Source organism: Papaver somniferum, chromosome 7 (assembly GCF_003573695.1).
Source record: "Papaver somniferum cultivar HN1 chromosome 7, ASM357369v1, whole genome shotgun sequence".
NCBI classification, from domain to species: Eukaryota; Viridiplantae; Streptophyta; class Magnoliopsida; order Ranunculales; family Papaveraceae; genus Papaver; species Papaver somniferum.
Genome location: NC_039364.1, coordinates 187,260,566 through 187,277,759, shown reverse-complemented (window position 1 = coordinate 187,277,759; position 17,194 = coordinate 187,260,566). Strand labels below are relative to the sequence as shown.

General features: G+C 37.9%; 1 protein-coding gene across 1 annotated transcript; it reads left to right on the top strand.

Moving 5' to 3' along the window:
• The first annotated feature begins 9,432 nt into the window (after positions 1–9,432).
• LOC113299193 (protein CURVATURE THYLAKOID 1A, chloroplastic-like) lies at positions 9,433–12,679 on the top strand. The gene is made up of 5 exons (XM_026548160.1): positions 9,433–9,807; positions 10,835–10,935; positions 11,117–11,224; positions 11,405–11,476; positions 12,343–12,679. Exons 1-5 carry the CDS (start codon positions 9,639–9,641, stop codon positions 12,409–12,411), a joined length of 519 nt encoding a protein of 172 aa, XP_026403945.1. The 5' UTR covers positions 9,433–9,638; the 3' UTR covers positions 12,412–12,679.
• Positions 12,680–17,194: the final 4,515 nt, after the last annotated feature.

The following is a 17,194-nucleotide window of genomic DNA, read 5'->3' as shown; positions in this document are numbered from 1 at the left end:
TGAAAAGAAGATCAGTGATAGCCGTCAACCCCTATCCAAGTTCAGAGGTTTCTGAAGACGACTACTTGAAATTGATAAGGGAAGGTCATCATTGGCAAGAAGCTGATGAATTAATCCAGGAGCCAATGGACAAAAATGAGTACCTATTTTGGTTTAACACTATTTTCAAGCACAATATTTCTATGCAAACGCAAAGTTTGGGTCGAATGGATTTCTCAGCTTTAGGTAGGATGCCACTTGCCGATGAATTTCTTCCTTCCCAACCTTCACCAGAGACGGGCGACGCATTTGCATATCCTTCTCAAAGTTCATCGTCAACTATGCTACCATTTTCTTGGGATGTACAGACTATATCCACCACATCTGGAGATATTGTTACTTATCCAATTGCTTCCAGTTCACTTGATCGGTCTTATCCATACTGGGGGTCAATGCTACACCGGATCAGTATCATACCCAGTTGAACGGTTATCATGCTCTATTAGATGGATTTCAGAAATTCCACTTGGATGAGTTGCAAAAACTGAGGGATAACATGATGTTTGACAGAGTCAAGGATTTGGCGGTAATGATGGTTCGGGTAGTAGTAGAGGCATGAGTCCCAATATTAGAGGAATGAGTCCCAGTAGTAGAGGAATGAGTCCAAGTCGAAGTCGGCGAAGCAGTGGTAGAGGCATGATTCCAAGTCGAAGTCGGCGAAGTCGTGGAAGTGAAAGAAGTTGGAGACGTCGTTCTATGCAGGAGGTACCATAAATTTCTACTCCAAACTGAGTGTTAGATACTCAAGCAGTACATGGTGGTGATGAAAACATTGGCTTGGATACAACTCCTGCACGTCTGTTTAGTCATTTTCCAAATGACATAATGACTCCAGGTGGTGGTATGAACATGTAAGTAGTTAGGCAATCGACTCTGTATACCCAAATTGACTCCACCCGGCCCTCCAATTGCCTCAAGCTCATCATCATTTCAACCATTGCAACAAACTCCTCCTGCATATCAACAACACACATTTCAATATTTGTATCATGTTCCCATGAGCCCTGAACCCATTATTTATCAAGGTTATGGTGATTCTGATGAGACTCAAGCACCAAGTGAGCCTCAAACCGGATCGCTAACTGATATGTTGAACAACACTCTTGATCCAGAAAAGGCGGGCAATTGGCTCTTTGGTCAGGAAGGAAATGGTCAAGGAAATGAGTAGTTTAGGCGTAGTTTATGGACGTAATTTAGTTTAAATATTAATGGAAACTATATTTTAGATTAATATTTTTTTGTTTTAATTAATGGAAACTATATTTTAGATTAATATTCAAATAGAAACAAGTTTTACATTTCATTAAAAATTAACCTTAATTGCATAACACAATACTTAAAAATTAAATCCCTGCACATGAATATTGTAGAGTTCATAACATTCGTCGTGACTAAACCATCTTCTGTTGTCTTCGGCAAATTTGGTATGGACTCTAATTTTTAGTTCTTCAGTTGATAATCCAGGATTATCACCTTTTATCAACCACATAATTTGCTGATACTTTCTCACATCGTTATTGATAAGACAATAACGATTTTGAAGACACTCATTTGTTCTTCTTGAATTTACATGACTTAACGTCATAAAACTTTGAAACACAATGTCCCATAAGTTAAAAGTCTCTAAATTGAAATCTCTATCGCTTGCAACCGAAACACAACATCGAATTAGATAAATATCTTCTTCTCGAGTGAAATCTACTTCGGTTATGCGAGCACTAGACATAGTGAAACGAATTTGAAGTTGAGATGGTGTGAGTTGAAATTGTTATTTGCAAAGGGGGAATAGTAGTCGTTGGATGAGGAACTGATGAGCGATGATCAAGTTAGCGAGTGATACAATGACTAGCGCTGCCGCTGGAATGACCAGCGAGCGATATTATGACCATCTAGCGATAGACACTCTATCGCTCGCTGAAAAGTCTGTTGTGTATGCCAATATGTTATAATTGACATATAGACATATACGTTTGACATTTTGGCATACCCATAGTGGGTGCATATATGGAAAAATATGATGTTTTCCATATGCATAAGAATATGCCTTATAGATGCTTTGGCAGCATATTTGTGTTTGTCACGGAAGTTACACGATGGTTGAGGTCTAGCAAGGAAGAATAGCAGCAGGAGACTGTCGTTATGAAACCCATTAGTATACCTTCTTCTGTAAGTAGAGCTTTTGTCCAGTGAATAGAGGTTGAAGTAGTTGAAACTAAAATTTAATACCCAATTGGTTGGGTTTGAAAGGAAGATCTTTTTAAGGCTATTAGATGTAGTCTCTCCATACAGATGTTGAATCCGTTTGGCGTGCCAGGAAAGATGTACAAGCTTTCTTTTGGAGCTAATTATATTGTGAGCACAACCCTAATACATATTAAGCACTAGAATTTAAAAACGTTGTGATTCCATTTATATTATCCATAATTTTTTACAAGTAGAAACTACCATATGTTCCTAAAGAAAATATACTTGAAGTAGTTTGGTTCTGTTGATATAGTCAACTGTCTATTTGGTTCTTTTCTTAAATATATATTATTATTTGGTCTTAAATATTATTGTTTGGTCCTAAGGTGAACAACAACCACGTGAGATGACGTCGTCAATGATGTCATAATCTTTCAATACTGGCATACCCCCTTTTCTCTTTCTTTCTCCCTCTTAATAAAAATAAATAAATAAAAGCTTAAAACTGAAATATCTTTTGAGTCATACGTCCAAAATTGATAAATCTTATAGATTCGGAAAGCCTTCGAAAAGAGCTTTACAATGAGTACCATTGTTGCTATATTTCGTAGCTTTTAATTTTTACCTTATCTTTTAGCTAAAAATTAACTATACAATGAATTATTATATGAGTTCATTCTAAAAAGTGAATTGTATGAATAAAATATCATGTGAGTTCACTCTACAAAATGAACTATTAGGATTAATTAACATACGAGTTCATTCTACAAAATGAACTACCATATGACTTCATTCTATAAAATGAACTGGTATAATGAACTACTATTACGAGTTCATCTACCATATGAAATACCATTAGGAGTTCATTCTACAATATGGACTACCATTTACGAGTTCATTTTATAATATGAACTACCATAATGAACACCTATTACGAGTTCATTCTACAATATGAACTACCATATTTAATTATCATTACAAGTTCATTTTACAACATGGATTATCAATCCTACAATATGAAAATATGAGTTCATTCGTCAATAAGAACGTCTATCGCTAGTTCATTCTACAATATGAACTACAATAATGAACTACCATTGCGACTTCATTCCTCAAAATGAACTACTATTAGGAGTTCATTATATAAAATAAATTGCTAGCATATACGAGTTCATTCTACGAAATGAACTGCTAGAACTAGAGTGAACTATCATGTTCTAAAATAGTATTCATTCTCGGATATGAACTACTATTATACCGAAAAATAAATAATCCGAAATATAGTATAATGGGTACTCGTTGTGTAGATCTCGCCGAGACGTTTCCAAATATATAAAATTTATTAATTTTCGACTTATATTTTGAGAGGTATTTAAGTTTTAAGTTTTTTTATTAAGAAGAAAGAGAAAATAAAAAAAAGAGAGAAAAAAAGAGACTACTCCCCTTTTGTTGGTGGACCAAACTAACTTGGGACCACCTAAAATAGGACCAAACGATTATTTCTCCTTTTTACAACCCTTTCAACATTACAAAAAGCCCAGCTTCAACCACAACCAGAACAGAACTGCTAGTTTCAGACAAATTTGCATACATCAAGAAGATAACTAGAGTAACTACAATACTCCTACCGAGCTTATTAATCCCCATCAGTATAACACAAAAAAATTAAAAAAAAAAAACTATTTTCCACCTTTCTCCCCAGGAAACAACAAGCATTCACTGAAACCACAAAAAAACATGGTGCATACTTACTATATAGTAACAGAAACAAGAAGACTAGATACCCTTCTCACCATCAGTATACGCAGCCAAAAGCATCAGCAAAACCCTCGTAAGTTTCAACCCAGTAGCTAGTTCTGAACACGTTCAAAGACCAGGTCTTCAGAATCTTTCCTCAAAGGATTTCCCTTATGCTTTACAAATGCTCATCATTGATCATCTTCAGAGTCACTTTTGAAATCTTCCTCGTAAAATAATTCTCTACCATTGGCGTTGCTTGAAGAAGTTGCAGCAGATCCATACCCCCATCCCATCATCAGTCTCTTCATCTTCCCCCTTTTTCCCCACTGTCCTCTTTCATGGCCTTTCATACCTCCGTTTCAACATGTGCATTTGGGTTCCCATCTATACCAAGTCTCTTTCTCCATCTGAATCAACATTTATGGGATCGTTCATGGTCCTTGCAAACATCCGAGGAAGGGCTTTTTCCACCAAATAACACCTATACATGGCAGCATCAACATACTCTTTTCTTGCCCTTTCTCGTGCTGCTTCTTTAAGATCAATGGTTGATTCGTTACTGTTTGCATCTCCCTCTTCATTTTCAACTGCATCTTCATATTATGCTTCAGCATCACACTCTCTGTTGCACTCCTTGTTCTTCTCCAATGATGATTTTTCCTTGAATGCCTCTCTCTCATTGTTCTTGCTCTTCTCGCATCATTTTTTCTTATCCACAACTGGAAATTATATTTTTTCTCAATTATTTCCCTCTCAAAATATGCTTGTCTCCGTTATGATTGATGATAAAAGTACAAGTGATAGTGAGTGAACATAAGCTTGAAGGTAGCGATTGCAGCCACACTGGACTGATTTCTCTCTCTATTCAATTTCTTTAGAACACTACAACGACTGAAGCGATAATAAATACTGTCACAAACCCTAACTGAAAGGGACAATATAATCATCTCCTTACACGTGGGATTGTCAACACCACAAGAAAGTTGATTAACTTAAAGCTTAAGTAACACAAGAAATAAAATTTAAACTAATAACGACTCTAATTAACTCCTAGAGCGTCCCAAAAAACTTGATAAGGGTAGCTACTTGAACGAGTACTTGACAATACTCCCATCTTCAAACCGTCATTGTCCTCAAGGATGAAATTTTGGGAAACGAGCTTTGACATTGGCCACATCCTCCCAGGTAGCATCTGCGGTAGTGGTGTGTGACCATTGAATTGGCATATGGGGTACATAAGTACGACCATGAGTGATCTCACGAGTACCCAACATGGCCACAGGATTGAGGATATTTCTCCATCAACATCAGTGAGTGGGAGAGTTGGGGCAGTGATAACAACATTACCAATACGTTTCTTCAACTGGGAGACATGGAACACATGTATTTGTGAAGTAGATGGGAGTTGAAGCTTGTAAACTATTAGAAAAACCTTTGCAATCACAGGAAAAGGACCATAATAGCGTGCTGAAAGTTTGAAGTTCCTGCGTAGAGCAATAGAAGATTGCCTATAGGTTTGCAGTTTGAGAAAGACCAAATCTCTCACCTCAAATGTTCCACCAGTCCTCTTTCTATCTGCAAAGACCTTTCTCTCTTTGTTGGAGATAATCTTCCATAGTTGCCACAAAAGTGAGGACTTCATTGGGAAAAGTAAGATGGTGGGGTGGGGGTGGGGTGGGGGTTAAGGCTGCATATGGGCGGTACGGTCCGGGTTTTTATGAACCCGGTACATGTACCTGGACCGGTACCTGGGCCTGTACCTGTACCGGGAAGACCAGTCCGGTTCCACTCCGGTACCGAGTTTTACCCATGACAGTTATGTTATCATCTCCATCTAAACTCACTATACTCAAAAGATGTCTAAAACTATTTACATTGAATCATGCTTAAAAAAAATTACATTGAATTAATCAATTCACTAGATAAGTTTGATCAAACATTCAAACCTTTTATTTTGCAGGGGATTTCAAAATCTGGGTCTCGTTTACTATATTGATTCATCTTATTTTCCATTCAAGTTGCTCAAGAAAAACACCGTTACATTCAGGTTGCAGACACAACCTTATATTCTTCCGCTACTTCAACTAACCAATCCACTAAGATCCTTCTCATGGTCACTTTCACATCTTCTTGTACTTTCTGATGTAATCTGCTTGTGGCCTTTTTTTGTTCTCAATCTACAATAAATCAAAAATCCATATCAGAAATCATATAAATAAATAAAATCTATGTGCATTACAACCAAGATCCCCAAATTACAAATCAAAACCCTTACTTTTTAAAACTTCCAAATCATTGAAAAATTAGTAAATCAGGATCCCAGAATTTTGTAATCGGTAAAATCAATAACTCCTATCTAAAATTAAGAAATGAAATCAACAGAAACCACAAATGAATCAAGATCCCCAATCATTATTATTACCTCAATTATGAAACTACTTCAGCTGCTAAAACTCCATCAGATAACAACAACAGGAGCAACACAATCATGTTGAGATAAATAAGTAGAAGAAGAAGAGAAACAACATCTCACACAAAATGAAGTTGAAGGAACCACTCCCTTTCACAGCATCAACAACAACAGCCGTTTTCAAGGCAGTCCCAGAATAAAAAGATGAGAAGAAGAAGAACCCAGAGATGAGGCTATCTTATAATCCCTATTACAATACCTAAATTGTAAGGATAAGATTAATTTTTAGAGTTCTAATCAATGGATAAAATTAAACAGGTATTTGGTCTGGGACAGGCCGGGAATATTGGTAGAACTGATACCTGTACTCTATGCAACCGGTTCTGAAATCCATTCCCGTTCCCTGTACCTCCTCTCCCGGTTCCGGGTTATTTTTTTTTATTTTTTTTCCCGATTTTGGTCCGGTTCACCGGTTCCGTTCGGGTTTTTGAGCAGCCTTAGGGTGGTGGGGAGATGGGAGTATCCATATGAAGCTTTGAAAAGAGTCATGTTTAAGCTTGTATGGTGGTTGGTATTGTACCGGAACTACGTTAGAGAAAGCCAGTTGAACCAATGTTTAGGTTGATGGCCAGTCATGCACCTAAGATAATTCACCAAGCTAGAATTCACTCTCTCATCTGACTATCAGATTGAGGATGATATGCAGAACTCATTTGTAAGCTGGTACCCATTGCCTTGAACAGTTCTTACCAGAAATTGCTTGTAAATATCTTGTCTCTATCAGAAACAATTGAAGAAGGAAGGTCATGCGGCTTGAAAATATTGTTTAAGAATTCCTGAGCCACAATAGCAGCTGTGAACGGATGAGTTAACCCAATGAAATGACTATATTTTATTAGTCAATCAACCATAACAAATATAATAGAAAGAGGTAAACCTTCAATGAAATCCATAGAGATATGGTGCCATGCTTGTATAGGTATTGGAAGTGGTTGGAGGAGACCAGCAGGATGTGAATGTTCCCCCTTATTTCTTGGCAAATATCACAATGGCTGACTAGGAGGAGCATTTCTTTCTTAAGTCACTTCCAATAAAAATGTCTCTTAACCCTGATATAACTGCCTATCCAGCTACAGGAGAACCAGGAACAGAGAGCTACACCCCCCACCCCCCACCACCACCACTCACACACACACAGAGGAGAACCAGGAACGGAGAGCTTTCCTACTGCATAATAATACCATAACCGAAACAAGTCAACGGGTTAAGAAGAGAGAAACAGATGAAGGTTTACTTATTAGAAAAAAGAAAAAGAATTTTTTTAGAAGTCTTTAAATGAGAAAAAATCCGTTTACTTACTATTCCACTTATTCCTATACTATTTCATAATTTCAACATCAATTGTTTTCTTTTTTGATAAAACTCAAATGATAAAAGCTAATGTTTTATATTCTCCCTATAATCATATATTTGCGCCTAAAATACGCGGAAATGCCTAATCTCCCTGTCTATTAAATCTAACTTTTATCATTAACTCGTAGATGGTAGTGTTATAATTAGGGAGTGTACATATTATTGGTGGAAATACAAACCACCGTAACAAAGACATATTACCAAAACTTTCAAGGCTGTTAATGGGGGGGGGGGGGGGGCCAATTTTCTTGGGGGTGTACCAACCCAAAGGCAATTGCTATTTTGTCCTATATGTATTTTGGTACAGCCCCAAGTAATTCGGTACCCCCTATAAGCAATCTCGAAAACTTTAACTCTAAAATCATTCTCCCTCATCTATTGAAAAATTAGAGTTGTGAAACAGTACATGTCAACAGATCATCTCCAACAAACTCGGTTTCAACTTGTATGGTTGTTGGTGTTGTACCGGAACTATGCTAGAGAAAGCTAGTTGAACCAGTGTTTAGGTTGATGGCCAGTCATGCACCTAAGATAATTCTCCAAGCTAGAATTCACTCTCTCTATCTGACTATCAGATTGAGGATGATATGCAAAACTCATTTGTAAGCTGGTACACATTGCCTTGAACAGTTCGTACCAGAAATTGCTTGTAAATATCTTGTCTCTATCAGAAACAATTGAACAAGGTAGGCCATGCGGCTTGAAAAAATGTATCTAAGAATTCATGAGGCATAGTAACAGTTGTGAATGGATGAATGAAATGACTATACTTTGTTAGTCAATCAACCACAACAAGTATAATAGAAAGAGGTAAGCCTTCAATGAAATCTATAGAGATATGTTGCCATGCCTGTATAGGTATTGGAAGTGGTTGGAGGAGACCAGCAGGATGTGAATGTTCCCCCTTATTTCTTGGCAAATATCACAATGGCTGACTAGGAGGAGCATTTCTTTCTTAAGTCCTATCCAATAAAAATGTCTCATAACCCTGATATAACTGCCTATCCAGCTACAGGAGAACCAGGAACGGAGAGCTCTCTCCCCCACCCACACACACACACAGGAGAACCAGGAATGGAGAGCTTTCATACTGCAGAAGAATGCCATAACCGAAACAAGTCAACGAGTTAAGAAGAGAGAAACATATGAAGGTTTAATTACTTGTTAGAAAAAAGAAAAAGAATTTTTTTTAGAAGTCTTTAAATGAGAAATAATCTGTTTACTTACTATTTCACTTATTCCTATACTATTTCACAATTTCAACATCAATTGTTTTTTTTTTGTTAAAACTCAAATGATAAAAGCTAATGTTTTATATTCGTCCTATAATCATATATTTGCGCCTAAAATATGTGGAAATACCTAATCTCCCCGTCTACTAAATTTAATTTTTATCATTAAGCCGTAGATGGTAGTGTTATAATTAGGAAGTGTACATATAATTGGTGGAAATACAAACCACCGTAACAAAGACATATTACCAAAACTTTCAAGGTTGTTAATGGAGGTGCCAATTTGCTTGGGGGTGTATCAACCCAAAGGCAATAACTATTTTGTCCTATAAGTATGTTGGTACACCCACAAATAATTCGGTACCCCTATTAGCAATCTCGAAAACTTTAAACTCTAAAATCATTCTCCCTCATCTATTGAAAAATTAGAGTTGTGAAACAGTACATGTCAACGGATCATCTCCAACAAACTCGGTTTCAGCTCGGTATGTTAGGAATTTTTGTTTGCTCAATCCAGAAACGAAACAGGTCAACGAGTTAAGGAGAGAGAGACAGAAGAAGTTTTGTTATCTATCGAAGAATCGAAAAGGGAAGACAACTGCAGAAAGAGAGGGGGGGAAATGGCGGCATCTTACACATCATCCTCATCCGTAGCCGCAGCAGCATCAGCTGTTTGCAGGCCCCGTCTCGCGACAACAAGGAAGAATAGCTTAAACAATCTTCTCCCTCGACGACGCTTTTCAACTCCATCGTTGTCTACTAAGATTTCTTTCAAACATTTCTCATCAGGTATAACCAAGTACCGATTTTTAGTATTGTGTTGATTTTACTTCTCTGTTAATTGGTTTGACTAATTATTAGTTTGTACCAGTGGTGAAAGCTTTAGCTAAATTAGAAAGAAACTAATAAATTGAAACTAAGGGAATGTAATTAGTCTTCCACTGGTGGATACTTTTTTCCTTCGATCAAATTCGTGGAAATAGTAAATAATCATTGAAAGACCCTAATGGGGGCTTGACAATAAGATTCGTTTTGGTCGAATTTGTCATGTCAGAGCTCTCTTGATTAACTTTTATCTTTTGTAGACTAAATCGGTGCTCAACTGGTATACATTGGGAGAAAAATTTAAGTGTGTTTATGGCTGATTTATGTTATCCGTCATACTGTCAGGCTGATACACAACACTGGATATTGTAATCAACTGATATATATCAGGCCCTGAGTTTTTTATTCTCAAGTCCTGAAAGTTTTTTCTTTTTTCTCCATCAAGGTGGTAATTATTGTATCTCTTGCTAATATCCACTCCTCCACATTCAGTCCTTCCGGATATCTTTACCTCATACATATATGTTTTAATAGCCAGAGAATGTGAGAAAATATATCTGTTCGTGAAGGCACCAGTTTAAAATATGGATTCTCTTAAATACAGCATGTAGAATGCATGCCCGGCGCCTATTTTTATGTTGTTCTCAATTTGCCAACCTTACACTCGTTCTTGACAAGTAGCATTTTACTGAACATACAAAATATTGTCCATCAACTGAAGAAAGTCATCTCTATCCTCTCTTCTTAAAGAATCTAAATGAACACTTGGTTATTCTTTTCCTTTTGGGAATTTCCTGGTGGTTCACGAAAAGTTTAAGTTATCCCTTTTATCTTCTTGCAGATACCTGATTTGTAGTTTAGAAAGCCTCCATGTCTCGCAGTAACATGTCTTGTTAATAACTGAAAATGAGTGTATTATCATAGTACTTTAAGCTCCTCTATTCTGTTGATAAGGCACTGATGCATTTGTTTGGACATTCTCTTCATACAGACTCACGAAGTTTGTCTAAACCTCGTATCCGTGCTTCCTCCGAGGAAGAAACATCTAGTTCTTTTGAAGTTACTGAAATAATCACAGGCTTGAAGGAGAAGGTAAAACATAAAAACCTCATGTAGTTCTTTCTGTACACATAGACCTGCTGTTAGACTGTGAAATATTAGCCACATAATCTGTGTCATGATTATTCATAATCTAATCTGAACTCATCTTACTGATTCCAGAAATATTAAATATTAAAGGAATAACTTTGAACCCATTTTATATCTATTCCAGTGGGATTCGCTTGAAAACAAATCTGCTGTATTTCTGTATGGAGGTGGGGCAGTAGTTGGGCTTTGGCTATCTTCGGTTGTTGTTGGTGCCATCAACTCCCTTCCTTTAGTAAGTGATCTAACTGTAAAAACATGCTTCCCAGCTTATATTCTTCGGTGTCGAAATTATGGCTTCAGTTTGTTTTGCAAGAAAATGAAGAAATTATCAATGACGATTTCACTCTAGTATTGTAGTTTCAGTTTATGTACAATTTAATGATTTTGTCCTGCATGATTCTGTTGTTACCAGCTTCCTAAAATGATGGAGTTAGTTGGGCTCGGATACACTGGATGGTTTATTTACCGATACCTATTATTCAAGGTAAACAAAAACAACTCCACATCCTTAACAAAAGTTCATCTTTCTCTAATTACCGTTTCATGGATTAGCTATGAAATCACTACAAGGATGTGTTTTGATCATGTCTTACATGACTGCACGAACTTTTGGATTAAAATAAAGATGCACATTATGCTTTGGATGTGTCGATATGCAAGTTGACTCCACAAGCCATAATAATAACTAATAAGTGACGATATGAAGGATTGCTAAAATTAGACTAAGATGAATATTCTTTTATCTGTTAACATTCTGTACGATTAAAAAGGCTTCACGAGAAATTGATTAGTGAAGGGGACAGATCTAGTCTTCCACTCTTCTTAGTCATTACTAAAAACTTTTCATATGGAAAGATCCACAACCCATTGATATTGTTTGTTGAGAATGCGTCTTTCCATTAGCATACTAGAGAAAAATGTGAAATCCAAATTTCCAGAAACACCCTTGTTGAAATAGAATAACCAACTTTGATTCACATTTCCAGAAACACCCTTGTTGAAATCCAAATTCCCCATATCTTCTAGCATCAGATTCACACAATGTGCTGCACAAGGAGTCCAAAAAATTGTGGGGCGGATAATTTCTAAAGCTTTTCCAGCAGCTTTCATATTGGACCCATTCTGTTATGAATTGAATAACGTTTTCTTTACCAACGTCTTCAATTACCTCCAGCAACATATTCAGAATAGCTTGATGGTCATCGATTGATTTAAAAAAAAATGTACCTTTTGGACTACTTACTAAGAAGTTGATCAAACTGCGCTCTTTGTTGTAGCATGATCGTAACTATTTTCTTCTCCTCATTGGTTACTCATTACTAATATGTAGTTCATTTGATTTTGTGGCAGTCGAGCAGAAAAGAACTAGCCACCGATATCGAGGAATGGAAGAAAAAAATTTCAGGAAGTGATGAATAGATTTCAGGAAGTGATGAAAAAGATTTCAACTTATGTTTACCTTAAATCAATGATTAGGGGATTTACCTCTAGATTTTGTTGTATATAATAAGTGCAAGCTGGACTATAAACTAAGAAACACTTGCTTTCTTTACTCTGTTTGCTGCTTTACCCATAACCAGTATGAGCGAACTTCCTGGGTTTGGATACAGCCGTTGTTGTGACAAACGAATTTAGTTGTGGTATGGTACAAATATTTCCTCCTAAGAATTTCCATTCATTATTCTCACATTTGGTTTACACCGTATCAAAAACACTCTGGATAGTCCAGTGGGTAGGTAACCCTTGGCCGATGATGGTTGATGCTCGAGCTACTGCTGCATTTGTCAGGAAATGACGAAGTTCAGCAATTCATCCTTCTTTAAACTAATGCCTTTAGGTCAAGCACTATGGTGGCCTTCATTTCTTAGCTTTAGCTACATTATAGCGAAGGCCAAGTACTATGGCTCATTTTTTTTAGCTATATTATAGCTAAGGCCAAGTACTATGTGTTGATGGTGGATTTTCAATAAAGGGCAAAACCGTAAAATTATGATACATGTTTCTGACACGGTTTTCAGACATGCAACCATTCATATTTTACGAAGCCACGACGAGTATGTCTTTCAAGAAGCCTCCACTAGCTGAGCGTGTTCGATCCCTGACATTTCATCGTGACCTCTATGCAGAATAACATAATTGGGCGGTTCTCCGTAGATTGAGAGCTTAACGCCTTCAGGACGTCGGTGACACTCATTGTTCCCTGACTGCAGGAGAGAGACCCACCTCCACATAAAAGAATAGTTGGGCGGCGGACGCCTTCAGGACGTCGGTGACACTCACCGTTCCCTGACTATGTGGAGAGACCGTGTATAGATTCAGGCGATTCTCCGTAGATTGAGAGCACTAACGCGTTCAGGTCGTAAGCAACACTTGTGACTCCCTGACTATGCACCCTTTGGATGGATATGACGCCTTAACTGACTAATATCTTTCCTACAATAGATTAATTCTGCCATGACATTTACCACCGAATTCCCAGAATAATCTATTATTGCTCCTATTCCATGGTCGAATCCACAACCTGATCCCATGGAATGACAATAACCATTGCTCCGATTTCATGGTCGAATCCACGGCCCGATCCCATGGAATGACAATAACAACTGTTCCGATTTTATGATCGAATCCACGACTTGATCTCATAGAATGGCAATAAAAAATTGTATTATCTCATTACTCCGATTCCACGAATCTCATGGAATGGTAATAGGTAATTTTATTACTCCGATTCTATGGTCGAATCCACGATCCCATGGAATGATAATGCCTGTTTTATTATTCCGAGTTCATGGTCGTATCCATAGCTGATCCTATGAATTGATAATAAATAACTACTTATTTTATGAACTATTCTCCACTGAATTTTATGAATTAGTAATAAATACTCAACAACCGGGCATCTGGACCATCACTGAGTAAGCCCCATAGAAATGTTGCAAGTGTACTCGACAATGATGCACGACTGAGCACCCGGATGCACAAACGAGCATCCAAAAATGTGGACAGATGAGGAATCCTACGCAAAACTGGAGAAAACAACAAATAATAATAAGATGCGCCTAGGGTCCGGGCCCACCGGCCGGCCGACCCTAGCCGTGGCCGGTCCCATGCCTCTTCTATTATTTTGCCCTATTTTGTTATTTTCATGAACTCGTGAAAAACTCCTTTAATTTAACAACTTTCCTTGTTTGTGCAAAACTCATGAATTCTCCATAACTTCATGGATTCATGAAAAATAATATTATAAAATAGGGAAAGGTGTGCGGGATCGGGCAACCTAGCCGGACGGCCATGTCCAAGCCGTGGTCGGTCCCACACCTCACAATGCCTAGCTTTTTATAATTATTATTCCCTAAACTCATGAACTTCTCCGTTTCAACGAAAACTCATGGATTCTCCACAATATCACAGTTTCATGAAAAATAATAATATAAAATTAGGGAAAGGTGTGCAGGACCGGGCAACATAGCCGGCCCGCTATGCCCTAGCCGTGGCCGGTCCCACACCTTGCAATCCCTAGTCTTTTATAATTATTATTTTCCTCAATTCATGAAACTCCTTGGTTTGAGCAAAATTCATGATTCCTTCATATTTTCTTAAATTTTTCTCGAATCATGAAAAACAAAAAGCCAACATGGTCACATGACCGGCTATCCTCTCACGACAATTTTAAATGTTAAAATACTCTTATATTAATATTTACAAAATATTGATCAATTGAGCACACATGCTCATTCCAACAAAAATTAAGAATTTCATCCAAGATGAAACTCTTCTGAAAATTCACAATGTTGCTCGAATGCACGTCAGGAAATACTAAAACTCTCAGTATTGAGACACGGACACCATGGCAACACGTGCATGCCTTAGTGACTGACCAGAGTCATCTCTAGGGCTTGCACAAAGCCGGCCCTACAAGATTTCATAATTCTGACCTAATTTGCTCAACTGCTCATACTGGGCCCAAATTCTCTCCAACTAACCTGGAGATTTGCTCAATCGAGCACCAGCTGATCCCACATCCCTAAGGGACGGTTTCATGCCTTCTTGACCGGTCCCCCACTTCTCCATGAATTAGGTTTTATCACCTAACGCTCAAGGGAAATGAATTCAAGTGAGCATTGGTCGACGTCGGCACTGCTATTAACATCATCCCTTTAAAAACCCTCAGAGCTGCTGGCATCACTCGATAAGAAGCAACTCATGCTCCTATGTCAGTCAGAGAACATGAGGGGATCTCCAGGGATGCTTACCGTTACATCGTTCTCAACATAAGAAACGATTCAACCTGGAGAGAAACTAAATTCTTCATAATTAAGGAGGATCCGAGATATGACATGATTCTTGGGAGAGCATGGATTCATGATGAGAAAGTTTTTGCGATATCTTCGTCTTCAGTTGCACAATTCTCCATTGAAGAAAGCCCAGACTCAGAACATGATCAACCGTTCGAACATTTGGGAAAAGTCGAAGCCTTGATGGAACTCACACAAAAACCTGAGGAAAACTCCCACGAATTCGTCAGCAGGTTTCACACTCAGGCAAGTCTTATTCCCCATGATGCATATGTATTACCAACTTTCAAATATGCTACCCTAGTCTGAGGACTCAGTTCTGCTCAAAACCTAGCTATCACCAAGCGCTATGAGTGGTTAGTCTCACCTCAAAAATATTTCACAAAATGGTTAGACGCAGAACCTCTTCAAATCCATCATCTCACTAACACGGTCATCGCTAGGATAATGACTGATTTTCACAATCAATATCCTAAATATTCTCCTTTGCACGAGTGTCCACATGTGCCACAGAATTGGAAAGCTCCACCAACATGGAATCCCACTATACGAGGAATTCCAAACCAGCAGAAAATATTCAAAGCACGGACGACCAAGCCTAAAAAATTTCATGAAGGAGATTTGGTTCTTAAGGCAATCAGACGCAATTTGCATTCAACAAAGAATTCTAACTGGGAAGGACCTTTCATGATTGCTAAGTCAGTTGCTGGAGGATACTACAAATTGGCTAATATCAAGGGCAAGACAAGTATACCAGTGATTCATGAGAATTGGCTCAATACTTTCGACGCATGAAGCATTCAACATTGAGTGTTTTATGCCCAAGACAAACGCTCAAGACATCTGATGTTTGCATCTTAAGATTTTCTTTACCTGTATTTCAATCCCTCCAAAACGTTTGCAATACTTGCATTCAATATTTGAATTTAGAAATCTATCAAAGTTCTTTCATTTAAGAAAATCTTTATCAAATCCAAAATCCAAAAGAAAATCCTTAATCACTCATAAATTCGAAACCAATCAAGAAATTCAAAACCAAAATAAAACCTCACGTCTCTTAGAAGTTCAAATTTCAAGAGATTATGGAAAGAAAACTAAAGGAAGCCATCGAAGTACGATTTCTGCTTCTCAGCATTCTCCAAGACTTGCAAAGCCGCCTTCTCAAACTTCAGCTTTTCGGTCAACTCAGGAATCTTAGCCATTTTCTACACCACGACGTCACTGGTAAAGGGTATATTATTCACTACTTCATCCTTGATGGTGTTGATCTTCTGACGAAAGCCACTTCAAGTTAAAACCAAGTTCTTCAGATTTCTCCAAACTGTACTCCCAATAAAAGAGTACATCTCGAGTGACAGTACTTCTGGGTCTGGTACGAATATCATCTATGACACGCAATATGTTTCCGAATTGCATTGTCAAGAAATAGCTACGCTCAAGATCTCTTGTAACGAAAATATGGCCATACATATCCCACAACTTCTTATACATATTGGCATACCCAGTGGGAACGCTGAATCCGTCAACAGATACATGATACAGGAGTGAAGCACCAAATGGAGGATCGCAAACAATCCCTGCGGTAGGGTACTCGTGTACCACTATGCGATTCTCAACTACCGGAGCAACATCAACAGTTATAGACACAGCTTCTGCCTGAGTAGTCTCTTCCATTCTCGACTCGGGTTCCACTGTCTCGGGCGTAATTGGAGTTCCAGTCGCCACCTCTACAACATCAACCATAAGCATTTCATGGTGTTGAGGTGCAGAGATGTGTGTCTCATTGTCAATAGCTCCAGGATTGCTCAATTCGTCATTATTGGTTTCATTATTCCCAACTTCGACATTTGGCACCTAGTGTGAAGATTACATGGGATTAGAAGCGGCTTAAACATGGAAACCCAACA